Source organism: Drosophila suzukii, chromosome 3, assembly GCF_043229965.1.
Source record: "Drosophila suzukii chromosome 3, CBGP_Dsuzu_IsoJpt1.0, whole genome shotgun sequence".
Lineage (NCBI taxonomy): Eukaryota > Metazoa > Arthropoda > Insecta > Diptera > Drosophilidae > Drosophila > Drosophila suzukii.
Genome location: NC_092082.1, coordinates 66,850,897 through 66,877,516, shown reverse-complemented (window position 1 = coordinate 66,877,516; position 26,620 = coordinate 66,850,897). Strand labels below are relative to the sequence as shown.

The following is a 26,620-nucleotide window of genomic DNA, read 5'->3' as shown; positions in this document are numbered from 1 at the left end:
AGCAATATTTTTTATCATGCGCGGATCCATGGGGGGGAGGGGGTGTAAATAGGGGATAGCCTCCCCACTGGGGTCAAAACGACATGTAATGTGTATTTTATTCCAAATTTCTTATTTCTACTCGACACTTTTTTATATATCCCCTACAATCAAATTCTGGATCCGCCACTGTTTATTATATTGTACTTACTATTCCTTTTCAACCAATTTAAATATGGATTCCGTTTTTAATAGCATGTTGCCCAAAAGTATGCTATATTTTTCATGTTCCCCAGCCAAAGTTTTAGATTGGCATTCTATTAAACGGAAATCTATTTAAATTCCTTATTTATCTGTACAATTTAATTCAAAAAATTTCATTTTAGTTTAATTATTATTTATTTATTTATTCATTATTTCTGCTAACATGCATGTATCTTTGGTGTTAGTTCTATGCGATAAATATACATATATATGTATGCATAAACACATATATTTACATATATAATATTGTGTTGCCATTAATGCCATGCTTTCTGTTTAACTGGTTAACGCGCGATCTCTTTTTAGATATCATAATGCTCATGCAAGTGAGTATGGGTATGCTCTACGTTTTAAAACTTTAAAACCTAAAGTTCAATTTGGTTTACTCGATAAATATTACTTTTGCTTAAATCCGCCTGCTCGCTACTTTCGGGTTCTTCTTTAAGTGGAATCGAAAGCGGGAAAGGACATTTCTATTGCGCGCTTTACATACTTGCAGCATATAATATGTATTCGTATAAATGTAATCTCTTGTTTACTAGACGTTGTTGTTCGGTTCTGTGGTTGGTTGCCAATACCGCTGGCAAATGAGTCGCTAGGCCTATATAAATATATGTATGTATATTTGAAATATATTATTGATATTCCTCATTGTAGATTCTTGCCATGCATTAAGCGCTGGAGTTTGGACCGTGTCGTGCGTGTCCTCGTCGAGAATTCAACTCTTTCGGTTCTTGGACTGGGCTTTGAGCTCCCCAAGTCTGAATAATGGAGAGCGAGGAATACGGCTAAACTAATCTCCAATCGGATTGAAGCAGGCCAAAACTCCACAAATCAGCGCCTAATGCCATCGAAGTATATAAAGATATATAACGTATGCTTTATACTTGATATATTCTGTATACATATAAATATTTACTTGTTCGTTACTTGACATTTATAAAATTTTGGCTAACAATAAAATTGCATAGTTAATCTTTACGTTTAGTTTCATAGTTTTACCATTGATTCCGCCTACTCCCGTTATCCGTTAAAATTTTATTTCATATAGTTTAAAGTTCATTGGTGTTTAGTGTTTAACGAATTTGAGTTCGATTATTGTTTGCTTCTTTGTTAGTTTGTAGTGATACGTTTAGTGCGAAATCTTTGACTGCTTTGTGCTCACTTAGCGGACAACCAACTGCTCCGTCCAGCTAATCCTAATCTATCCCTAGTCCCTAATCTACCCCATCCCGTCGACTCTGTCCCAGCATGGTCAAGTGCTACTTTGTGCGCGTTCGATGCCATCACTATGCCACCCGCCGATCAATCGAAATCGATTTTATCGAAATGATCGGCGATTGGCCGACTACGTGTCCGATAACTAAGCTATGATGTTGTGCCAATCATTCGCCCTTCCGTTGTATTGCGATTACTAACCATTTTCCATTTTCCATTTCCTATTTGCCATTTTCATTTTCCATTTTTCGCTGCTGTGCCATTTCCGCTGCCGCGACTCGGTTGTGTAAAATTCTAATAAAATTGATTATTGTTGTTCGATAGATACACGGCGTACGCGCAGACATACGCTTGTATTGCATATTGCTTATTCCAAAATCAATATAAATATATATGTATAAATTGTAAGAATTTCCATACAAAAATTTAGTAGGTACGTTACTTTAGACCTCGGTGTTATCTCATTTTGTTTTGTTTTCGTTTCTCAACTATGATACTGGACTTGCCCGTTTCACTCACGTTCGCCGTTCGTACAAAAAGTTTAGCAAAGCTATTTTAACCCCTTCATTTTTCCCACGTTTTTACCGCCCACTCTTAACCAAACTTTTCGATATAGCAAATTGCGAGTACAAACAATCTTAAAACTGCGTAACGGTACATATATGTAGGTATTATATAGCCATAGCCAAGGAGTAGTTCATATCTTGTGTAGTACCTCTGAAACACGTATAAAACATCTATTAACTATTAGGTCTGTGGGGAGTGTCTGCTTTCGGTTTCGGTTTTCTGTGGATTGTGGCTGTGGTTGTGTAGTCCCGCTTCCCGTGCCGTGTCTGTTTCTAGCTAAGCGATCTCTGATTAGATATACCCACCCCAATTGGTCCGTCCCTACTGGCACTCTATCCTATCCACTATCCTGTCCCAACGACGATGACGGATATGTGCGGCACTGACTAGCCCAAGTTCTGAACCCACCAGCACTGCCGACTTGTATCACAGTCGTAGGCCCTATCACTCTGCTCTCATTCGATCTGTAGAAATATACAAGGATTTCTCTTTGTGGTTCGGTAAGTTTTTGGTATCGTTGCGTTAGTTTGTATGTTAGGGTGGGTCGATTTGTTGAGCAAAAATCTTAGGACGCTATGTGATCCAAGGAACAAATAAAGCAATTCGTATTATTGTTAAGAACTGAAAAGTTAAAATTATATTGTAATTGGGATTACTTTAATCGCCATAGCTTTCTACCCTTTTTTGTTCAACAAAAATCGACCCACACAAATGGTAGGGTGTTCCACCCAGAGTTAGGAGCTCGTTCAACCCAGGGTTACTTATTCGTATAGATCCGCATTCCTGCGCGGAGACGTGGAACTGCCGTAGCTGAGCTGCGAGTCGGTCTTCTTCAGGATGGAGACGTGGTGGGTGGGTGCGTCACCCGTCCGGTTGGCCATCAGCGAGTCCTGTTTGTGGAGTAGTCCGCGTCGTTGGTCAGCAAAGGAGATCACCGAGTCCTGTTTAACCAGTTGATGGCGTCGTTGCTCAGGTCGCTGGTCCACGAACGAAATCACCGAGTCCTGCTTCACGAACTTCTGCCGCTTGTCCAGCAGGGTGCTCGTGGTGGCCCCAGGACGACGGGAGACGTCCATGGAGACGCTGTCCCTGTCGGCCGGCATGTCGTTCAGACCGTGTCCCGCTGCCCGACGGGCCTCCATGTAGGACACAATCGAGTCCTGCTTGGACAACGACACCTTGGAGCCGTTGCTGTCCTGCTGGCACAGGGGTCGCCGGATCCCGGAGGCGTCGCTGCAGGAGCTCTCCTGCTTGATGAGGAACTGGCGCGAGCCGTGCGAGTCCTGCTTGAGAAGCATCTGCTGCGACAGGTTGCTGTCCTGCTTGAGCATCATGTTGTGGCGCCGCAGCGAGTTGTGCTCATAGATGTAGGACACCGCGTTGCCCTTGCTGCTCGGACTCTTCCGCGAGCTGTTCTGGTGGTAGTGCGACGACTTCCGAGTGCTGGTGGTGCTGGAGGCGATGGCCACGTTGTCGTAGTACCTGGGTGGTAAGGAAACGAAAAAGAAAGTTTGATTGATGTGGAACTTGGGAAGTATTCCATGAATTAAAGACATGATATACAAAATGAAACCTATTCACATACCGGAGATTTAAAAATAATGGTTATTTGAGTATTTCAATTGTGAACTCACCTGAGGCGTCCGCAGCAGCTGCGCGACTTGATGATGGCAGCGAAGCCGCGCCGGTACTTCTTGTTCACCGAGTAGAGGATGGGGTTGATGCAGCTGTTCGAGGAGCCCAGCCACTGGGCCACCGGCATCACCTTCTTAAGGATCTCGAACTCCTCCTGCGAGATGTCCGAGCCGAACTTGATCCTCGCGAAGATGACGTAGAGCGGCAGCCAGGAGAGCACGAACAGGATAACCACGGCCACCAGCATCTTGATGACCTTCACCTTGCTCTTCTGCTGCATGCGGTCCATTTGGGCGTCCTTCGACTCGCCGGGAATGGACCGCGTGGAGACCTTGATCCAGATGAGCACGTAGCAGAGCGTTATCAGGGACATGGGCAGCAGGTAGCAGGCCACCAGGTTGGCCAGCAGGAAGTACAGGTTCCCGTCCGTGCCCGGGGGCCAGACCTCCTGGCAGAGGAACTGCGGCTGCGAGTAGGCCGAGAGCAGGGCGTCGGAGAAGACCTCCTCGGCGGGCACCAGGTCGAAGAAGAGCAGCCACGGGATGGTGGTCACCAGGGCGATCACCCATATGCCGATTATCATGATGCGGGCACGTCGCTTCGTCATCTGCTTCAGGGGCCACCAGATGGCAATGAACCTGCAAGAGGGGAGCGGTCCCAACAAAGGCTGTTTTTACCAGATAGTCAAAGTGGTATCTCCTGCTCCGTCACCGGTCTCCACCGTCAGATGCCGCTGACAGCGCTGAGCCGTCAAGGATAATGGCAATCATCAGGCTGTCGAGTCGAGGCGACGATGACGATGACGACACCGTTTCAACTAGGAGCCTGGCATGCAAATATCTCCGCTGATTAATTCGCACACGCAGGATGCCGTCCTAAGCCTTTTTCTGCTGAGTGTTCGCTTTCCAATCTCGACTATTGAACCCGCCTGCTCCGCCCTCGAAAAACGTGGAGGAATCGGAGCAGGGGTCTCATTTTTTATTCTGCTCGCCATAATGAATTGTAATTTGAATAAGAGCTGCAAACTGCGAGCTGCGAGGTAGCGAGACGAGTTGGTATGGGGCCAACAACGAGTTCAGCATTTTTCATTTAGCTTAGTGCAGCCGGCTCATTGTGGCGCCCGCTGAATGGCCATAGACAAGACTTGTCCCGTCCGGGCCAACTGGGTGTCTGCCCAGGAGCAGGGCCACAACCATGTAATTACGTGCATTGTGCTCGTATTTTGGACTTGGGTCGTCGCCTGCGTCTGTCCGGCAAAAAACATTGGGCAGATAACACGGCGGTAATTCCATTAGAGGGCGGCCCCCGTCCAAGAATCCTATTTCTCCTAAAAATAGCCAGCTAAACAATGTGGTCCGGACCCTCATCTCGGAATGTGGCCAACAGGGGCTTGGGGCCAGGCCAAAACAGAGCTGTCCGCAAAGCCAATAATCAAATTGTCATAACGTTTATTTATAGGAGCAAACCAATTGCATTAGCATAATTCGGTCCATGCGATTTGTATGCTCATAAATCAGGCGAGAGCCTAATTGAGTTCTTCGGGGTGGACAAGCACTCGGAAAAATAAATCAGAAAATTTAACCAGTGCAGTTTAGTAAAGCTTGCTGTTCTTAATTTTGCTTTTAAAATAAAATTAATATTAAAGGAATGTATTATTAAATTCATTATACTTTGCCAATATTTATGATTTACATAGTTTCGAAATGTCTTCCTTTAGTGAATACGTTATTTATTAAATTTAAAAACACTTGTTTGATTAGAAAAGTAATAAGTGCAGTCTACAACAACATGTTAAATTGAATCTTGATTTTGAATTCAAGATATTAAAATGAGCCATATTTTCGAGTTTTTAAAGCCAAAAATATACTTTTCGTTAAGGAAAATATAAAAATATGATTATAAGAACGTTTTACAATTAACTACTTTATTTGCATCCTATTAGGAATTTCAATTTGTTTTTCAAAGTGATATTACCATAATTATTCCGCAATTTAAAATAATTGTAGCTCGTTCATTTTGCTAAGTACACATATTGTAAATCTTTTTGGGACGACAGTTCAGTGCCGTTGGCATATTTGTCAAGCAAAATGAATTTCTTTATACTTTCTCAGCGAAATAAAGCATGAATACACTTTTTCCCAGGACAGCTAACAAAACTATTTCATACTGGCGCTTTTAAAGCCTTCCAGAAACGACAAGTTTAATAATTGGATACTTTCCCCACAACCCCTTCCGCCTCCCTAGATCCACGTGGTTTTATGGGTTTTATTCCGGTTTCTTCTGCAGTTACCCATACGCACTGTTGACATTTGCGAGGAAGACACAAGAGACACAAAAGTCGCAATGCCAGCGCCATAAAGTCACAACTATGTTTATAACCGAGTGCCCAGCTATATGGACTTTATGATAATACACAATCTACTTACGTATTTGGAAAAGAAACGACCCTAATTAAATGGCTTTGGCATAAGTATAAGAATAAGCTAAGTCAGTGGGGCATTAGTGGCACAGCATCCAACCATCCACCCATCAGCCCCTAAGTCCGAGGAGAGATTTAAGTTTCGTGTTACAGATAATAAATCTTAAATTTCGATTCAGTTTACGATGGCTCGTAAAAGCACAAAGCAGCAGCAAACTTGGCCAAAACAACTGGATAAACGGACATCGATGGAGGAGGATTTGGACCTGCACTCCAATGGGTTGGGATTAAATATGGGCGGTGGCTGAGATGCGGGCCTGTGGGTGACCAAACGATCAAATGATGGACTACGCCTTTGTCCCCGCTGCCTGAAAAATGACAGTGGCAGAAACTCAGAAACATAAGCAGGAGCAGGAGCAGAGTCAGTGCCTCCGGACACAACTCCTCATCCCCGAATAGTGGTCAGAAATTGATATAAATGAAAGTGCACATAAAGCCACGGGCGGCTGGCAAATCTTATTGTCCTTGGGGTTATGACTGGCACACGTCAAGGCGATTCAGTAAAACATGATAAATCAGTTGGTCACTTTATGGCCACATCGTTATCACCATCGCATTTTTATACTTTATGGGGCAGGAAGCGCAGGGCTGGCACTTCGATTCCTGGCGGCCAGTGAGCAATGGTATCAATGGTATCGCGGCCAACAACATTCTAAGGCAATTGAAAATGCACAAAAAACGAGAAACATGAAATTGATTGTAAGCAGCGCCTAATACGGACAAGGTGAGCCATTATAGCATATGATGAACTTGATCTTGAGACGACTGCTCCACTGACTCTCCTACATAACTAGCTAACTGCCTAACCACCTAACTGCCCGATCTGACCAGTTTTCCCCGCAGCCGATTGCATTGAGTGGCGCTCACTTTCGGATCGGTCCCCTGGCGCAAATCCCCTATAAAAGCCGAACTCGAAGCACGACTTGTCACCAGTTGACAATTACAAGTCATTAGCCTAGCTCCTACTTCAGTTATCCCGCCAAAAACACAAACCACCTACAAAATGTTCAAAGTTGTGAGTATCAGTGGGCAGGAAAATTCATTAAAAAGTTCATATAAAACATAGTAATTTGTAGCAAAGAATATTACCAAGTCTTGTTCTACTTGATCTAAATATTTATATCAAGTGTGTAGTTCAATATTTTCAAAAACAAATTTATCATTTCAATCTTAAAGTGATGAAAAATAAAGATAATTTGTTCAGTCACTAAAGTTTTAAAAATCATTTTGATCTATTTCCCCACCTTAATAAATATCCTTTACTGTTCCTATCAAAATCAATTTATGTTTCAAATGTAAATAATCCTATGTAGAAATTGCATAAAATTTAAAAGGCTATCATAGTATGTATTTCATTATCTAAGTTCAAAAAAGACAAATGCAAATGTAGGATACTCTGAGACACATTTACTAGTGGCTTTAACTCAAAGTCATCCCATCTGTCACCTATAAACATCGGAATTCTCTGCGGAGTGGCAGCCACCTGCTGCTCCGGCTAATGCCACCAATCAAGCTAATCCGCGAACTCTGATCCGCCGCAGCTGTTCGTGCTCGCCGCCTTTGCCGCCGCCCAGGCGCACGCCCATCCCGGAGTGGTGGCCGTGGCTCCCGTGGTGGCCCACCCGGCGGTAGTCCACACGCCTATCATCCATCACGGCGCCCACTCGGTGCACTCGTAAGACCATTCATTCATTCTGCTCATCGCCCCAGTACTTACGTTCTGTTTCCCCCTTCTTAGCCACGTGGTTCATCATCCGGCAGCCGTCAAGGTCATCACCCCCGTGGTCCACAAGCCCGTGGTGGCGGTGCATGCTGTCAGGCCGGTGGTTCCCCTGGTTCCAGTGCATCATGCCGCCCCCGCACTCGTTGTGCATCATTAACTGCAGTGAATAGAAAGATGCGTTCCCGTTCCCGATCCCGATCCCAATCCCAGTCCTGATCCCTTCCCCAGTACCCCAAATCCAGTACCCAACCGACCCGACAACCGATCCCACAATAAAAGTTCATAGCCACGTAATTCGAGTGAGTGTTTTCAACTTACCTGTCCAGGGAAACGGCAATTAGGCTGTAAACCGAGGCTGCCACGGAGACACCCTGTATGTAGGGCACAAACTTGCACATCAGCCATCCGAGCATCCAGGCTACCAATTTCGAGGAGCGAAACATGAAAAGTAGAAAAAAGAGAAAGAAAGGGAGGGAAATGGGTAAATATTGGTCATAAACAATGCAAAAATTATGCTGAGTAACTTTCGGTCACAGCGTCCTTGTTGCCCTGGTCAAACACTAGAAGAAATGGTGGACCTTTTTCCTTTAAATCACAAAAAAATAGCATAAAATTCCCAATCACGAGCATAAAACTGAGCTTATAATCCTTATACATTGAGTGAATTTAGTTACACAAGACATAAAGTTCCTTACGGCTCTCTTTTGAAACATAAACCGATCCTTAACCAATAGTTAAAATATGCTTTTGCAACCTACTTACTATTTAACTTCGATTCAAACTCATTTTGAAATTACGGTTTGGGTGTGTCTTCTAAGAAACTTACAAAAATTACATCCCTGAGACGTGACAGATAATCTTCTAAATTTGCTTTAAAATAATTTATAACTAGATTTTTACAGCTCTAAGCTACTTGATTTTTCATTAGATTAAAAATTTTGTAACCTGTCTTCAGGTAAGTTTTATAGATAAGACCTAAAGTTCTTTGAATGCACTTTTAAATCGTAAACCGATACTTAACCAGAAGTTAAAAATTTTTTTTTTTAAGAAGGTCCTAGTCTCAGGTATGGTAAAAATAGATATATATATGTATGTATATGGTATATGGTACATCCTCGGATTTCTCTGAGTGCAGTAAAAGCCGTGGTCACGGACAGTTGGGTTCGAGTTGTGCTCGGTCCCGGTTAGCGTTCAATGCTTCTTGTCATCGCCATCGCCATCGCCGCCGCCCACGTCCGTCGTTGTTTGCTGACTGAGATTTATGTGCTGCATATCATTCATAATTTGGTGACAAGTCTCAGATTGCGCCCAGGCATGGACAGGGAGTACCCGGAGTGATGGACTGGGCGTACCAGGAGCACTGGGAGCATTGTGTGCCCAGAACCAGACCAAGGCAAACCGCCGCACTGCCTAAGTTAATTTGTATTCCTTTTATTCCATTTGATGGAAGATGCTAGATGGAAAGTGGAAGACACGGGCCGTACTTTCGCATAGTTGTGCGTTATGAATTTTATGCTAAGAGGCATAACTCACTCAGACACAAAAGGTTATAAAGCACACATGGGCGTGGAAGGGGTATGGGGGTGCGAACTTGGCCAAGGTTGATGACAGTCGAACGGAGTACGGCGCCCCAGGGCATGACATATCGAATGGCAATTAAACAAGTGCAAGTGCGGGCAACACATCATTAGCAGTTAGCAGTTGGCAGTTGGAGTTCACAGAGGTCAACGCTCGCCAAAGGAGACGCCTCCTGAGTTGTGGCGCTTCTAATTTCCTGTCTCGTTCGCCTGTCTTAGTCCTATCTCGGTTTGTTGTCGCTTTTTATTATGCATACGTACGCCCAATAAAAGCCAACTTTAATATGATTTGGCACATAAAAATATAAATATTATTGGCGCTTTGTGCAAGTGAACTCAACTCGGCTTTCGGCGGGGTTTCGACTTCGGTTTGGACAGGTTCTGGCCGGGATCATGTGTGTGTGTCTTTGGCCAGGACAAGACATCGGACCGACGACAGACAGACAAACAATCAACTGTGTGTACTCAGGACAGCAGCTCGAATGGGTTTTTCGGTTTTATTCCTTCGATTTGAAATGGCTTTTGGGCAGACCTGCAAGTGCAACAGACTGGATCCGATGCCATTAATGCGAGTGTATTTGGCCACTCTCGTATGATATTATGCTGATAAGGGTGGACCCTGATATATGGCGTCTGCGAGGGCTCTTGACTGGGCAAACTTTATGCTTTCAAGTTGGTTAAAACAATTTAAATTCAAATTCGGTTCCGAAATGCTTCATCACTTGCGGGCCAGCGGATTTGGATTAGCATCCGCCCACACTGGGAGCTTTTCAAAAAATAGAAGTTTGCCCAGCTTCCCTTTGGCAAGAAAACTATCTAATTGGGTATGCAATTCTATTAGGACAGGCGAACGTGACTCGCCTGGTTCGTCCGGGATTAAAGTCTGCATCAGTGCGCTCGGGCAGTCAAGTGTCCTAACCAAGTTTATAATATTCCGGGCTCAACGGAGTGAAGTGACTTCTCGATAATCGCAAGCAAACAATGGTTTTTGTGGTGAGCAGAGAATTTATTTCGACAGATGAAAACGTTGAACACAGTTTCACATGTCAATTTATTTTTCAATATATGGCATTTTACCGATTTCCTGCAGAGGCTAGACTAAATGACATTTGAAGTGTTGTTTTTATGGAGAATGGTTAGAAAGGAAAAAAATAAACTTTAATTTTGCCATCAGAATAATGAATGATTAATTAAACTTAAAAAACTGAAAGGTCAAGGATATGCACACATAAAGTTATTTATTATTAGGATGACCCCTCTAAATAATAATTCTACTTTTAAGGAAAAAATTATTTATATTTGACGAATAAACAAATGCTTTTTATGTTTATAAAAGAACATATGGAAGTTTTTTTGGAAACTATAGGAATAATAAAAACACACAGTCATACATAGCCAACAGAATCATAATTAATATCCAAAATTTTCGGTTTTATTAATGTGATGTGCAAACATAATTCCAAAAAGCAAAATAACAAAAACTAATAGGTTAATGATTTACAAACGTAAGGGTAGATATTTTTAGAAGAAACCTTTACATAATATTTCCAACTTCATTAAAAACAAAGGGCTTAATTTCTGGTACAATTCTAGGAAAAATAAATAATCGTAGAACACACAGTCATCCATAGGCAACCGAATGCCAAGTAATGCTTCAACTTTTCGGGTTATTAATGTGTTGTACAAACATAATTGAAGGTACCAAAATAACCTTAATTGACTCGCGTGTCGTTGCGGCCCTGAAACTCCTGTGGCATTAGCAATTTGTGGCCTCAAGGGAAACCAAACACTCCTCAGTTGGCTCGGCAAACAGCCAGCTTCCCGCGCCAAGGTAAGAAGGATGGGTGTTTGATCCGACTTGGAGTGTGCTTGACATGGCAACATATGGCCCACAGACGGCTCCGTTTATAAGCGTAAGCTGGTGCTCAATATTGATCAACTACAGGAGATAATACCAATCGATATTCGGGCTTATCGGCAGCCTTCGATTGGGGGTGGTGCGGTTGGGCCCTACCTCCCCCATCCACCCTTAAGAATGTGTCAAGTGAGCCCTAAGCCCTTTAGTTTCGGTCCTCTTGCCCTCCTTACTGCGGGAACTTTTGTTTTTCGTTTCAGCCACAGCCAAAAATAATATTTGTGTGGCTCTTGCATCTGAATGATTAAGTAAATTGAGCTGCCATTTTAGGGTATAAAATAATAATCTCTTTAAGGGGTTATATACACTAAATAACCCCTAAAAAGAATGGTTTTTTTCAGAAAAATAGTATTTTAAAGTTGACATTTTTTCTTAAAAATAATGTTAATACTTAAAAATGTTTATTAAGTGGTTAAGGTCTATTCAATAATTCAAAGTGACTCGAAAATGAGCGGATCCCCGGGGGGTGGGCGTTCGATATAGGGGATAAATCCGCCCCACTCGGGTTAAAAAGTATTTGTAATATGTATGTTATTCCAATTTTTTGAATTCTACTGGACAGATTTTTTTATATCCGCCCCCAAAACCCAATTCTGGATCCGTCACTGGACTCAATATAGAAAACCAATTAATATCAATTGTGTCTGCATTTATAGAATCCAATAGAACAGGCAAAATGAAATTTTTCTATAATAAACATTATATTTTTCTTCGCACAATTTTAAAATTGTTGTTCCTTCTGTGTAGGCAAAGTGGATTGGACTATTTTGGGGTTTGGGGATTCGTTTCGGTGGCGGCATTGTCATGCTCGCAGTGGGGTCGTAAAGTTAATGAAATAATCAGGCGTGACAAATCCAAACCGGTTCGATTGGAGTGGGTGTGGGCGTAAAGTGGGCGTGGAGTGGCCATGGAGGGGGCAAAACATAACACTTCTGGCAAATGCGTTATTGTTATGATTATCGCTGCGGCGTCACGTCCTGCGGCGACTTCTGCGGCAGCCCGTTGGAAAATTGAATACCGCAGCCAGTTCGCTCAGAAATGTGAGTGGGATTCTGAGTAGAAATGGAAATGGGAATCGGAATCGGGGAACCTCGAGGTGAGATATGGAATTGCGGGAGATTGCAGATCGTAGGTGGATAGGTCAGAGGTTGGATGCCATGTGCCGACATCACGTAGAGACTAAATTAAAATACAATCGGCGGGCAGAGAGTGCTGAAAAATGACTTCATCAGGGAAAAGGGAATGGAGGGTCTTGGGATGCCGCGACGTTACGCATTCGCCGCGTTCGCCCGTCGCAAATCACGTGGCCCCCTTAATGAACAAACTGGCAACGTGACTTACAGATTCGCCTAACGCCCGTTTGCGATGCGGATCTTAAAGGGCCGTAATGATAACGATTCCATCCCCACTCCCATCCACCCATTGATAAAACGGCACAACAATGGCCATAAAGCGCCATTTGGGACAATTGCTGTTGCTGTGGCAAGGATATCCTTCGTCTCAAGGCGGCATCGTAGCTGGGAAATCAATTCATTTCGCATTTTATTGGATTTCGAAGCACACACATAAATAAGGGCCACCCACAAGGGTGGCCCAGAAAACCCACCCACGAATAGTACAGGCCCAACCCAATACAGGTGCCCCCACCCCAGCACACACACAGGGTATAACCCTGACTATTAGGTTTGCCAAGCGAAATATTTAGGTCAATTCATCCAGCCGCAAAGAGCCTTGAATGCAAACAACCTTCCATTGCAATTCTGAGGCTTGAAGGTGTGCTTAGATAATGGCGCTGCCAGCGGCGATGGCCACCGTTGGCGTCGCTGCCGACGGCGACTGCGACGCAGACTGCAACGTCGTCTTTGACGGCTCGAATTTGATTTCATATAATTCAGTTTGATGGCAAAGCACGGCGACCATCCCACCCACTTGGCCACCCGGTCGGGAGGAGTCGTGGAACTATCAGACACCAACGTGCAATGTTCGATGTGCAAATATGCCAAGCTTCCAACTCCCACGCACGGTGCTCTACACAAAGGAAAAAGTTCTATCACAATGATAATATCACAAAGGAACTAACATTAAAGAGCCAAGAAATTTGGAAACTACACCCTCTATGATATTATTTGTAATGAAACAGACTAGATATTTCTAAAATTGATATGGGTATACATTTATAAGCCCTATTATTTAGGAGATTTTAAGTTCCTAAGTTCTAAAGATTATATTTAACTTTATATTAATCATGCTGATGAAGAACGTTTAAAAAGATTTAAGACTGAACTACTTTTAACAACCTTCTCAGGTTAGTAAGAAATTAATCAGCAAAATTGGAAAATAAATATAACGATGTTTATTTATATTTGTCTTCAAAGTGCATCGAGATCAAACTAATTGAAAAACAAAATAATCCAAAATCCCAGGTCTTTAAAGTATTTTTCGACTTGTAGAAAAAATATTATAGTTAATATTAACTACGAACTAAATTAAGAAAAAGTCCTAGTCTAAACCTGTATTGTTCAAATATGTATGTATTTAGGAATATAAAAAGCTAAGCATAACATTATAATATATTAAATGCTTTCACTCCAATAACGAATAATCCCCCTCCAAATACATATTCTGCAATACAGAATATTTCCCCTGTACCTGCGCTATTTTATCATAGGTTGCTTTGAACTCGCTGCCTTCGATTTAAACTTTAGCAGGTTTTTGAAAGAGAATAGGAATGTGAGTGGGGTTGCGCGTTGGAGGGGTAAATAGGGGGCAAACGGGCGAAGAATGTGCCACCCCAAAGGGCCCAATGCCAGCGGGAGGGCTGCAATTTGTTGTGACTGGCGTTTTTGCCTAGGCCTCAGCGGCTGAGCCCAACTCAAGACATGCCAAGCAAAAATGGTAAGGGGTGGTAAGGGTGGCAAAAGGGTGGCCAAAAGGGTGCCCCAGCCACCCAACCACCCACCACCCCCTGTGACCCACTAAGAGCTGTCGGCCCTGCGCCTAGCTTGAATTTGTGAAATTAGGTCAGTTTTGTGTCGATGATCCTTTGGGCCACCCCGAAAAGCAGCAACAAATGCACCAACACATTCGCAGTCGAGAGTACATACAAGGCACGGAGAGAGTGAAAGAGCGGCCAGAGAAAGCGGAGAGAGTGCGCAGTGACACAGACACGGAGACAAGCACACGCACACACAATGCAGGCTGAGGTAAACTCATTCACTTTTTCGCCACTCGCTTCATTCGTTCCTGGCCATTTTCACTCGGCAGCCTTCGTTTACTACATTTCCCCCAAGTGGGTGGTTCCACCCAGGGGGGTGGAAAGGGTGAAAGGGGCGAAAAGGGTGGAAAGGGATGGGCCCGAGTGCAGCGCCGAGTCTTAAAGTCGAGCTACACAGGGATATATATCTGCCACATTTCTGCTACCCATCCTGCATTTACAAGCACTTACTATTTAGCCGTTTAATAGTTCCCATAGGACCATTAAAATTTAATCAATCAATTAAAATGATGTATCTTAAATGAATAAATCAAAATATTTAATGGCAATTACAAAAGACTTGTATAAATTATGTATAACCATCTCGTACTGAAAATAACAATTATTGAAGACTTGTTTTTGAAAAGGTATGAGTTTTTTAAACTCCCTTGTCAACAAAGTGGATAAGATGAAGGATTCAAAATTGATAAGGCCTTTCACATTGTTTGTCTTAATTTATAGTAGAAAAATATTATAACTTATATTGAACAAGTGATTTTATAAAGTTATAAAGTTTGTGTTCTGGTGGATTGAAACATTATGGTGCTTTATTATATTAACACTCGACTAATTGTCAATCCCTTAGAATAAATTGAATTTTGCAAAAAGCTAACAATTTATTCTAAATTTTTATGTTTAAATAATTTGATTTATTCACTTATTGATATTCCTCAATAAAATTTGAGAACTCCTTAAAAAAAATTCAAACTTCGTGTTTTAGATATCCATTGACTTTGTGGTAATTCATATAAATTAAACGCTTTTCAATTATATATATTTTAACTTTGCACTTTTCTCGGTGTATCAAAAACAAGAGAAAGGGAGTTCTCACGGGCAGAGGCCCTTAATTGGCAACACTTGGCACAACCTGTGAACCTACGACCTGGCATTGGTTTTTGGGACCTGGGACTGGGGTAGCCATCGGAGGCAAATTGCAGTGGAGGATTGGAGGATGTAACCTGCATGGCGTGCTCCACAATCGGAATTTGATTTACCAAGGATTTCGATCATTTTTCCATGTCGACGGCGATTTGCATAGACATTTGCCACTCTGCTCACCTTCTTGGCCAGGACTACGACTATCAATTTGGATGTCAGCCCACCAAGTCCGTGGGAACCGGGGAAATTGGATAGAGAGTAAGATAGAGAAACCAATAAAGGATATACCCTCAGCAGACAGGGACAGATAGAAAGATAGATAGATAGACAAATGGATGGATGGATGGATGGATAGGCATGTCAGGCAAATTTATTTAAATTAAAGCATACAATTATGCGTAGCCTCGTTTATCGGGTCGTTTGTGGGTCGTCGCTGGGATTTGGAATTGGCCTTTCATTAAAGAAACACTTGTACTTGGGCCCTTGCGGATTGTCAGTTCCAAGAAGGTTGGGGTTCCCGGGGAAAGCTTATAAATTAATTTAATTGAGTGCGAACATCTTTTCGTTGTTGCGGTGATATGCCACATTTCCAGTGGAGTTACATTGAATAATTGTGGTCGCCCTTGGTTTTGCCAGTTGGTTTTTCTCGTTACGGACCATTTTTTTAAGTCCCTATCTTTAATTAAAAAGTTATGCGCCTGTCTATTTTTAAATTTATGGTGTCCAATGTAAAAAGCTTTAAAAATTCGATACTTAAACTGGACATTTTCCAGGCTTATCATCTACTGCATCGTTATATCCTTTTTAATGCACGCACTAAAAAAATCAGAGGACGCCACCGAGTCTGCCATATAAACTGCAGTTTCCAAATAAACGGAAACCAAGTGTGTCTGTTGGGAATAAGAGCGTTCTAACTAATATATAACCCTATATAAAAAAATAAACAGTCATTTTATCATTTCTAACATGGCTAACACTACCGGTGCAAAAAGCTGAGCACTTTTTCTCGGACATTTATGCCGACATTAGCTCTAATGAGGCACCATTACACTTGCTCTCGTACGAATCGTACATTACGCATACGCAGCGTAAACACGCAGAAGCAACAACTTTCGCCAGCGCCATTTGGCAGGGCTTTATCTAAGCGGCGATTAATTGCAGGACATAAATCGGGCTAATATGCAGAACCAACGGAAATGCTCCCTAATGTTCTCCCCAGTGGCGAAGCAAATAAATAAATCCCGACGACTTAGGGAGTTAAGGAGATACTTACGCACAAAGATGTTGCCAATCAGAGTGGCTGGCAGGCAGAAGACAATGACTAGGATGTCCGCAATGGCCTTTGGATGCGAGCGGGAATGGGAATGTAAATTTTATTTCAAATTAATGGGGTTAGTCTGGGGCATGGGAGATACGGGGCGGTTCACCCACCAGATTCACGATGAAGTAGTTCGTCACGGTGCGCATGCGAGGGGCCCGCAGGACGACGGCGATCACGAAGCTGTTCCCGATGAGGCCCACCAGGAAGACGACGATGTAGGCCACGCAGTAGACCATGGACATGGCCAGCGAGTGGCGGTACAGGGGGTCGAATCCGAAGTCCACGCTCCCGTCCAGCTGCTCCCAGCGGAGCACTCCGCTGTCGTTGTACGACTTGGTGGCCGCCGATGCCGCCGAGATCAGGCTGGTGGTGGCCGGCGAGAGGTTCAGCAAGTTGGCGTAGTAGGTGGAGGAGGTGGCGTCGGCGATGGCCAGCGACTTGCTCCGCGCCGTGGAGGTGGTGGTGGCCGCCAGGGCGGCTATCAGGGAGCTGGCCGCCGGGGCCACCGTGGTGGTCAGAACGGTGCCCAGCAGAGTGTCCGTAATGGGGCCGTTATTCAGTTTAATGGCACTCGATGCGCTCGAGGAGATCGCTACGGCACTGCTGCCATTCAATTCGTTGAAACTCAAGAGGTTCTGCAAATCGACGAAATTATGCGTGAAATTATTATAATCCCCGGCGAGGGTGGCCTCCTCCATTGTCTCCTCGGCCTTTCCAGGCGCCATGGTCGCCATTGTGGGCATGGGGATGGGCATTCTAGTCGAACTACTGGGAATGTCGCCACTTGTGTGGCTCTTATGCTTTCGCTTGCGAATTCGACCGTTGGCTGCCATCATCCGGCCGTCTTGATTGGGCGGATGGCACTTTCACTGGCGCCGCGCTTTCGCTATCTCTTGTAGGTATCTCTATTTCGGTTGTTTTAGAAAAGGTCTATAAAAATGGCATCGTCACTTGGCATTTCGTTGGCTTGTGTTCAGGATATGCAGGAAGTTTCGTGGCTTTGTGGATTAGACAACAACTTTTAATTAGCACTCACGTCCCACAATGTCTCGCTTAACCGGGAGTTATGTTTGCCCTGAAGTTGCACAACAAATGCAATTTTCTAGAAACTCGCTTTTGCCGCCCAAGGTTTTTCCTTTTTCCTTCTCTGTATTTTTTTCGGAAGCCACCTACAACAGTTTGTTGCCATTTCGGATGCGAATCCGAGTGCGGAATGAAATGGCTGGCTGGGTCGTTCGTCAGCTGGTTGACGTTGCCTTGGCTGGCATTACGAAAAAGTCGGCGGCCCAAGGCCTCGTGTGCATATTTCAGATAAGGCCAAATGCTGGGTGCCTGGATAAATGCAGCTGGAGGGGATCGGAGATAGGAGAGTTCTGGGCCCAAGGACATGGTCACAGCCGCAGTTTCAACACATGCGCGTCGCTAATTAATTTTAATGCCGTTTTTCCCATTGTTTGGCTAATGTTTTTGGCACAATTGAAAACGAAGGGAGCGTGCACTTTGACCTCAAAAAAATCGTCGAACCAACATCGAGCCAACGAGCAATTGAGCAACTCAATAGCAGCGCATAAAAATTCCATTAAGCACAACTGCCAAGCGCACGCAGCACTCTTCGATTGAGTGCCGAAAAATTGCCAGTAAGCATTGAAACAATTGGTAACAAACGAAGCCAGGGCGACATTCTTTTGTGCGGCTCCATGGGAGTGTCTACATCAGACAAACTGGCGACTAAGGACCCCTCGTCGCACAACTCAAGCTGTCCAGGCACGGCAAAAAATTGATGATTCTAGGAAAACCAAGGGGAGGTTTCCTTAGAACTATAAAAATGTATCCCTAATTAAATTGTTGGACTTCCTCTAAAAACTTCCTCTTTTGGTGTCTATAGCCACATACTTTAGAACAAATTTGTACTTCAAAGTTTACAGCTGAATTTGGAAAGAGTTGTATAAACAAAAAAAACGTATAACATTTTTAATGAATTTAAAAATGAGATAAAATGCTAGTACTTTAAATAAAATGCTCATTTTTAGTTAAGAACAATTTTCTTTGAAAGACATCAATCTAGGACTAAAATACATACAATTTTTTATTTCTTGATAATACATCTAATTTTCCCTGCCCAAGCTTTTTTTTATGATTCTAATAGTCCAAAATATTTTACTTATCAAAAATAAAGACTCTAAAACAGAGAAATTGCTAAAATTATTCAAGGACTATTCCAACAAGAGAATTCTGAATTTTAATCTGCAAGTTCCTAGAGAAACAAAGCTGTGCTTATATTTGCTTAAGCAGTGCCATCAGTTAAGAAGTTTTAACTGTTGATGCCAAGTTAAAAGTCAACTTTTTCTGTGTAGCGGCAGCTGGTGTTTCCTTCGCAATCGGATTGGGCTCCTTCTTCGAGCGTGAAAGTGCTTGGGACCTAATTGAGCTTACATGCCTGCTGGCCATCGCGAAGGAGATGCCAATGCCGATAGTCCTTAGACCTGGGGCCCTTGGGTGCAATGGGGCGTAGGACCTAGTGTCAACACCGAGGGTCTGACAAATCAGCCATGGGCAAGCTAATTAAACTGTCTTGGTTGGAGGAGCCTGCAGGAGGAGATGCAATTCCTGGAGGACTCCCACACTGGCAGGTTCGGCACCTGGCCAGAGCAAAAGCCAAAGCAAACACAAACACTCCCCCGGATAAATCAGCAGGACATGGGCACTCGAAAGGTTAACGTTAACACTACGCGTGGTCGTTTCCGTGATGTCGTGGGTTTTGGGTCGTGGATATATAGTCATCCGCCCCTGGGGCGACCGCGTTGTCAACGGATTCGCGTCTGAATGAGGACTGCTGGCGCTGCGGCCGCGGCAGCTCGTTTTTCAGGCCAAATGGAGCCGATGGAGGCCGACGCGACGGACAGGATACGACTGAATGTAGGTCTTTCCTTCGGCTCTGGGACTCGGACTCGCAGAAGGAGTGGGCCACCCACTCGGGCGGGCGCTCGCCGTTCGCTCGGTCGTCCTTGTGCCGCCTATGTACTCGCTGAGCGCTGAACCAACGGCCCTCAAATGCAATGACAGAGCGCTCCTCTATATGTTTATGCCCGTAGTTCTCTACCGTTCTACCGTTCCACCTACCGTTCCCGTTCCGTACTTTTCGCAGGCTTAGCGCACAACTTTGTAGGCTTAAAACTGAAGGACCACATTTGGCAATATCCAAGGTTGGATCGTTGAAATGTCAGGGCGACCGTGTGGGAGGCTGCGTTCCCAAGTCCGAACCGACACCCAAAACCCAAAAAGAAACCCAAACCCAAACCCATTTGGGATTCATATTCATCATATGCTCATTTCGGGCCCTCTTCATAAATACGTTTATTATGCCATTTGACTTCTGGCCATTGTTTGTTGCGTGCCAGCCTGCGGCAGGATGTAAAACAAAACCGAAAGCAACAAGAGGAGCACACGGCGTATACGCAATTTCCGTGCTGCCCCATTATGCTGGCGCTTTTGTTGGTCTCGTGTCAATTGCTTTCGCCTGTCCGTTTGTTTATGATTATGTGGCACTTCCCTGCAATTGTTCCCGTGCAACTTGGCTTTATGGCGGAACATGGAGATCCTTCCGCTCCGTTCCGGACATTGCTTAAGCTGGGTCGGCAATTAAATCTCTGTCGACCGATACAAAATAATCCAAACTTTGCATACTTTTTGTTTGAAGTTTAATGACAGTTTTCAAGTTTCGCTGCTGGGCTCTTTAGCATTTAGTTCGCGCTGTTGCTCAAGGATGTGCAAGAAAGGGACTCACTCGCAGAGTCACTCACTCACTCTCTTCGAGGAGTGGGATTGAACCCACCCCGAGGTCGATTGAGCCCAGGATGCGCGTGCGTTTGCAACAGCTGGCTTTCCTGCTCAGCCAGCGGCCAAAGGTTCAAAAACCTTGTGTTTGGTTCGGCACTCGCAAACATTTGGCCACTCGCCAGCATACACTGAGCCGGTTCGGGGGTGGTTTTTCCTATTTACAATCCTAACAATGGCAAACATTGTGAGGGGTTCAAGCGCAAGTAGGTAGAGCGTTGTAAACAGGATTAGGACAGAATAAGTAGGTAGAAATTCGGAAATATCATTTGCAGAATTATTTTGTTTTGTAATCAGTATTTAAAGCAAACTATTTCTTGTATTTTGTTTTTCAAAAGTTGAAAGGTCAACAAGAGTGATATATCTGTACCATTTATATTTAAAAACAATTTTTTTCTTTTGCGAAATTCGTGTACCATAATATGACAAATATGCTATTTTTTGTTGTCCATCTTGCATAATAATTCTCACTAGCAAGTCAAAATAAAATGCAAAGATTTATTTAGTTGATTGACAGTTTGGACTGTCACCTTTCCAACGATACATAAAATCGGTATATTTCTTTCACGAGCGCCCCTCCAAAACGGTTATAATGGAACCTAGGGGAATCGGGCATGAAGTGGTGTATGCTTGACATACAAATGTCGATTAACATTCTTATTTCATTTTATACAAGGTGCAGCGCCTTTTATCTACATGTGGCCGTCTTTGGTACTTAATTTTTGACGTTTCCACTCGACATGTATCTTACATTGTTAAATTCAGTCTTTAAAAAAATAATGCCTCACTTTGTCTCTTAGCGATCTAAAATGGGTTATTTAATGCATATGTGTAATTAAGATTTCTTTCTTTTATACATTTAAAGTGCGCAACTCTTTGTTTGTTCAACATTCAACTAAAGAATGTAGAATTTTGTGGAATATTCCACATGGAAAATGACAACCCTGTGAATCAATATATTTGTAATCTAGTGGTCTCTCTCACTAAAACCAGAAATTTTCTGTCTTCGTCTAGAAATTTCCAAATTACACTAGGCAACAAAATGGTGTCGATTGATTTTTATTGAAGTTTTATTCGCAAATCATGAATTTTTAAAAGGAAAATCATTTTTAAAAATTAGATGACTCTAAATTTTTAAAAGTATCTGAAATAATATTAACTTTTAAAGCTAGTCAAACTGGACTTAGAGAATTTTATTAACAAAATGGATTTGGCGGAAATTAAAGTGAAATGGATTTACACTTTTGTTATGCCTTTCTGGAATCCATTAGTAAAGGGAAAATAATTACTTATTTTTATGTATGCATTTCCAGAACCCCATAGCATGTGCCGTAGTTTCTAGAACCCAGAAAGAGAACAATAGAGATCATACCTACGGCTTAGCAACCATTCCCAAGAAGTGAGGGTAGTTTTTGTAGCATAGTGATAAATGAACTCGTGAGAAACCAGGCCGAGTCACGTAGTCCCAGATACACAGTAGTGCGTACTCACTCCAACCCCAATGCCAAAGGCCCGAGAGACTGGCAGATGTTTCACGAAGCCAGCGGATCGGGTATAAATAGAGGCGCCTCGCCCGGAGAACGTCACTCTCCAAGGAAAAGTGTTCAAGTGCAGTTCACAGTGTAGCCGAATAGAAAACCAGTTTAAACTAGTACATAGAAAATTTTCACTCTTGCAAACGCAAGCAGTAATTGTATCCAAACATGGAAAAGTGTAAAAATCGTGTCGCAGACGAGCAGCAGCAGTACGAGTTTTGCAAAATGACGCCAGGGCCCACGTAGTGTTTGTCCACGTCGGGCAATATTTGCTCTCGAGTTGGAAACAAAGAAACCAGACCCAGACCCACTGGAAAGATGTGATTAGTCATCGATTTTGCTGGTCAGCGTCGGTGAATTTCGCAATGCGGCAGGCAGTTTTCTCGATTTTGGCTAGAAAGTGACCCCCTAGGCAGTCTGAGGCAGTTATCCAGGATATGCGGGACTCCAGTCTTTGAGTCGAATGGCGAAGGCCCCAACCTGCGGATTTTATAAATTGGGATAGGAAGCCAGGTATACACACACAGCGGCGAAACCAGCGTGTTCTATAATTCTATTCGTAAGCCCAACCTAAGCTTAAGTCGTAGTTTGTAACCCCACATCGAAGACCTCCAGCGAAAAGCGTTTTCAAACGTCGCTCGAGAGTCTTTTTCTGCAGACATTGCAATTTCATCGTGTTGCGTAAGCGGAAATACATGTTTCCCTAGTATTTCACATTTTTATGTACCCAGTCGAAAGTTCTCGATTCTCGTTTGCAACCCCCGGATCGAAAGGCCACCAACTGGCTCACTCTCTAAAAATAGCGTACTCATACGCCCCGTTCACGTCTCTACCTCTCGGGTATACATACACATTTCGATGTATTCAGAGCCCCATATGTACATATGGATGTATTGTAATTGGACGGCGACGGCAGCTGCGCAAAAACCGCTGTGGCGTAAATAACACCGTGCTCTTTGTTCGCCTTTCCCAACGTTTATATACTGTATGCGATAACGATCCATAGTTATTTTTTAGCGGAAAACTTTCCAGCCTTACTTTGTCTCATCACGTTTGTGTCGCTTCTTTTGGAACTCTTAACTAGCTCGTAGTCGTTTTAACATTTACCTAGCTGTTAATCTTATTTGTAACCATCTCTATATGCAACTCTGCCATACCACTTAACCAAGCAATATGTATTTCTTTCTCTAAACTTTATAGTTGGGCGTTGAAAGTTGATATCGATCCGTGAAAAAGTCGATACCCTGCGTGAGCATAGGTCGGCATATGGGTGCTGAAAATGCACCCGGCCCGATTGCAGCGTTTTTCGAAAGCTGGCTCTGCGACCGTGACTGAGATTACGTATATACTTATGTACATATCTAATGTCTGGGTTCGCGGACCAGCCAGGGTGCTCGATTCTGTGTGATTGATTGTGCGGATTGTGTTATAGGAACACTGGTGTATCGACTTCTCTGCTCCACTAAGGGTGAACGGGAGCCCTACCAAAAGGCCTTCTGTTGCTAACTATCATCGAACAAGTTCCGTAGCGGGCAGACATACGTGGCAGCATATTGAATCCGTATCCGTTCAATGACACATCGTCTCTGGATTAGTAATTGAACCAACGAGGTCGAATCGAATAACCTGCCAGTTGGTCGTAAACAATAACTTTGTTCTTATATTCAGTTGTAAAGTCAATACGGAAGATATATTTCCACACCAACAATGTGTCACTTATGTTCTTAAATACCTGAAACTGTTTAACTTTTTTGTTTTTGTACACTTCACCAATTAAGAATTACCTGTACTGATGTAAATTTACTTGTCGAATCACTACAAAAATAGAAAAAATTAATATCAAAAGAGCTCCTTAATGGAAAAGCCACAGAAAAAGTGAATAATAAATTCAAAAGTTCCAAAAATAAATCTCGAAACATTTGCTCGTCATATTTTTTATTTCAAGCTTAGATGCGATTTCAGTTATACCATCGATCTTAAACGTAGCGTTCCCAGAATAGTCCCACGGAGGAAGGGCATTTATATCAACACGCCAATAGTCTTCGTCTCACACACAAATTACTCTGATGTTCTTAAACTAAATCGAAAAGTCGGACCAAGTGTCTACATAAAAAGGAAGGGCCCGTGATCTTTGTTAAGCGCAAAAAGTTTGTATTGGAAAGAGTATGCGAAGGCTTAAAAGGTCAGCTTAAAAGTACGTATATTCTGAATTTACATTTCTCCACATTTTTAGGACATCAATGCAAGACGTTTTCTAAGAAAAATCAACGACATATAAACACTCTATTTCGCTGCGGCATTTTCTTTTACTGTTAAATACATTAATACAAATTAATATAAGAAAATAATATTTTTAAAACTAAATTAATCAAATTCAATAAAACCTAAGTCCCAACTAATATCTTATTTAAAAATAATTCACCCCTGGATTACGAAATTTATTCTTGTAGCCAATATGATACTTTTGTTAAACTTGTTACAAATATTTACAGTTACAGAAATAAGTTAACTACTGGTCTATCTATAAATGGTTTGGGTCAAAATATTTCAAAACTTTGCATTGAGAACTGAAGACTTGACGAAATTAGAAGCGACCAAATGTTGTAGGGGGTAAACCTTTTTGAAAACTATGTTTTATTTGATTTGATACTCGAAAGACTGCAAAATCAAACACAATCTGGCAAGAAATTGTTCAACATAATGCACCTATAACAAGGGTTAATAAATATAAAATATTATTAATGAACATTATATGTCATAATGATATGATAAAGGTATAAATTATCTGAAATGGTAGGGCCTGTTATAAACCGTCCGGCACTTTTGTGTCGTATTCTAGAATTAACAAAAACCTAAAAACTTGCGAAAAATAGGTAGGATTCTTAATCAAACCGGTATTCCCTCCCAAAATGTTTCTGGTAATAAAAAATCAACAAAAACCCGAAAACTCGTGTACTAATAGGTAGGATCTTTATAAATTTCTTCAAATATTATTTCTAGTATCGACTCCCTTCTTAAGGTAAAAAGTGTGCAATGAAATCAAATCCAATTACGTGTTAAAACCAAAATTGAAATAGGTAGGGTGCGTTATAAAAGTGTTCCCAATTACAATGGTGTATTTATAAAGAGTATAAGGGGTAGCAACTTAATAGGCAGGACTTTTCAACCATCCGGTATTTATGTGTGGTATCTAAAATTAACAACAACCATAAAACTCGTATAAAAATAGGTAGGGTTCTTGATCAATACCGTATTCCCTCCAAAATAGTTTGTGGTATTCCAAAATCAACATAAACCCGAAAACTCGTGTACTAGTAGGTAGGATCTTTATAAATTACTCCAAATATTACTTGTTGTATCGACTCCCTTCTTATGGTATAAAGGGTGCAACGAAATATAATCCAAATACTTAAAACCAAAATTAAAATAGGTAGGGTGCGTTATAAAAGTGTTCCCAATTACAATGGTGTATTTGTGAAGAGTATAAGGGGTAGCAACTTAATAGGTAGGACTTTTCAACCATCCGGTATTTATGTGTGGTATTCTAAAATTAACAACAACCATAAAACTCGTATAAAAATAGGTAGGATTCTTGATCAATACGGTATTCCCTCCAAAATTGTTTGTGGTACTCCAAAATCAACAAAAACCCAATAACTCGTGTACTAATAGGTAGGATCATTATTACTTACTCCAAATATTATTTGTCGTATCGACTCCCTTCTTATGGTAAAAAGTGTGCAATGAAATCAAATCCAAATACGTGTTAAAACCAAAAATAAAATAGGTAGGGTGCGTTATAAAAGTGTTCCCAGTTACAATGGTGTATTTGTGAAGAGTAAAAGGGGTAGCAACTTAATAGGTAGGACTTTTAAACCATCCAATATTTATATGTGGTATTCTAATATTAACAACAACCATAAAACTCGTACAAAAATAGGTAGGGTTCTTGATCAATACGGTATTCCCTCCAAAATTGTTTGTGGTATCCCAAAATCAACAAAAACCCAATAACTCGTGTACTAGTTGGTTGGATCTTTATAAATTTCTCCAAATATTATTTGTAGTATCGACTCCCTTCTTAAGGTAAAAAGTGTGCAATGAAATCAAATTCAATTACGTGTTAAAACTAAAAATAAAATAGGTAGGGTGCGTTATAAAAGTGTTCCCAATTACAATAATGTATTTCTGAAGAGTATATGAGGTAGCAATTTTGTAGGCAGGATAACTAAACCATCTGGTGCTCCCCCAGAAATTCTCTGTATGCTGTTATAAAATCAACAAGAATCCGAAAATTCGTGTGAGGGTCGTATTGACCCTCTTCTTATAGTAAAAAGTGTCCAAACAAATCAAATTTAAAAAGGTATTAAAAAAAATATAAATAGGTATAATAAAATTAACAATAATGATGTATATATCAAGAGTATAAGAGGATCCGGAT

At 42.2% G+C, this 26,620-nt stretch overlaps 2 protein-coding genes and 1 long non-coding RNA gene across 5 annotated transcripts in view; 2 read left to right on the top strand and 1 right to left on the bottom strand.

The window, feature by feature from the left end:
- The window catches only part of LOC108014419 (uncharacterized), a 90,178-nt gene that overhangs the window by 46,263 nt on the left and 17,295 nt on the right, over window positions 1-26,620 (top strand). For 2 of the 3 annotated variants that reach the window (XR_011604432.1, XR_011604431.1), the window contains exon 2: window positions 22,246-25,497. This is a non-coding gene — a long non-coding RNA (uncharacterized lncRNA). The remainder of the gene's footprint in view (window positions 1-22,245; window positions 25,498-26,620) is intronic. The other variant, XR_010654458.2, reaches the window with a different exon arrangement.
- SIFaR (SIFamide receptor) lies at window positions 408-19,660 on the bottom strand. Its single transcript, XM_017079840.4, has 6 exons — window positions 19,540-19,660; window positions 16,921-17,808; window positions 16,763-16,829; window positions 8,184-8,283; window positions 3,663-4,301; window positions 408-3,510 (listed from the first exon to the last, which is right to left on the bottom strand). The coding sequence occupies exons 2-6, from the start codon at window positions 17,644-17,646 to the stop codon at window positions 2,790-2,792; spliced, it is 2,253 nt and encodes a 750-aa protein (XP_016935329.4). The 5' UTR covers window positions 17,647-17,808; window positions 19,540-19,660; the 3' UTR covers window positions 408-2,789.
- LOC108013853 (uncharacterized) lies at window positions 7,012-8,159 on the top strand. Its single transcript, XM_017079841.4, has 3 exons — window positions 7,012-7,157; window positions 7,684-7,817; window positions 7,881-8,159. Exons 1-3 carry the CDS (start codon window positions 7,146-7,148, stop codon window positions 8,020-8,022), a joined length of 288 nt encoding a protein of 95 aa, XP_016935330.1. The 5' UTR covers window positions 7,012-7,145; the 3' UTR covers window positions 8,023-8,159.

Excerpts from the sequence above, each read along its gene's own strand:
- LOC108013853 (XM_017079841.4), top strand. Across the intron at positions 7,818-7,880 it reads GGCGCCCACTCGGTGCACTC|CCACGTGGTTCATCATCCGG; the intron begins GTAAGACCATTC and ends CCCCCTTCTTAG.
- SIFaR (XM_017079840.4), bottom strand. The coding sequence starts at position 17,646 with ATGATGGCAGCCAACGGTCGAATTCGCAAGCGAAAGCATAAGAGCCAC. Across the intron at positions 16,830-16,920 it reads ACTACTTCATCGTGAATCTG|GCCATTGCGGACATCCTAGT; the intron begins GTGGGTGAACCG and ends TCGCATCCAAAG. Across the intron at positions 4,302-8,183 it reads ATTGCCGTTTCCCTGGACAG|GTTCATTGCCATCTGGTGGC; the intron begins GTAAGTTGAAAA and ends CCCCTCTTGCAG.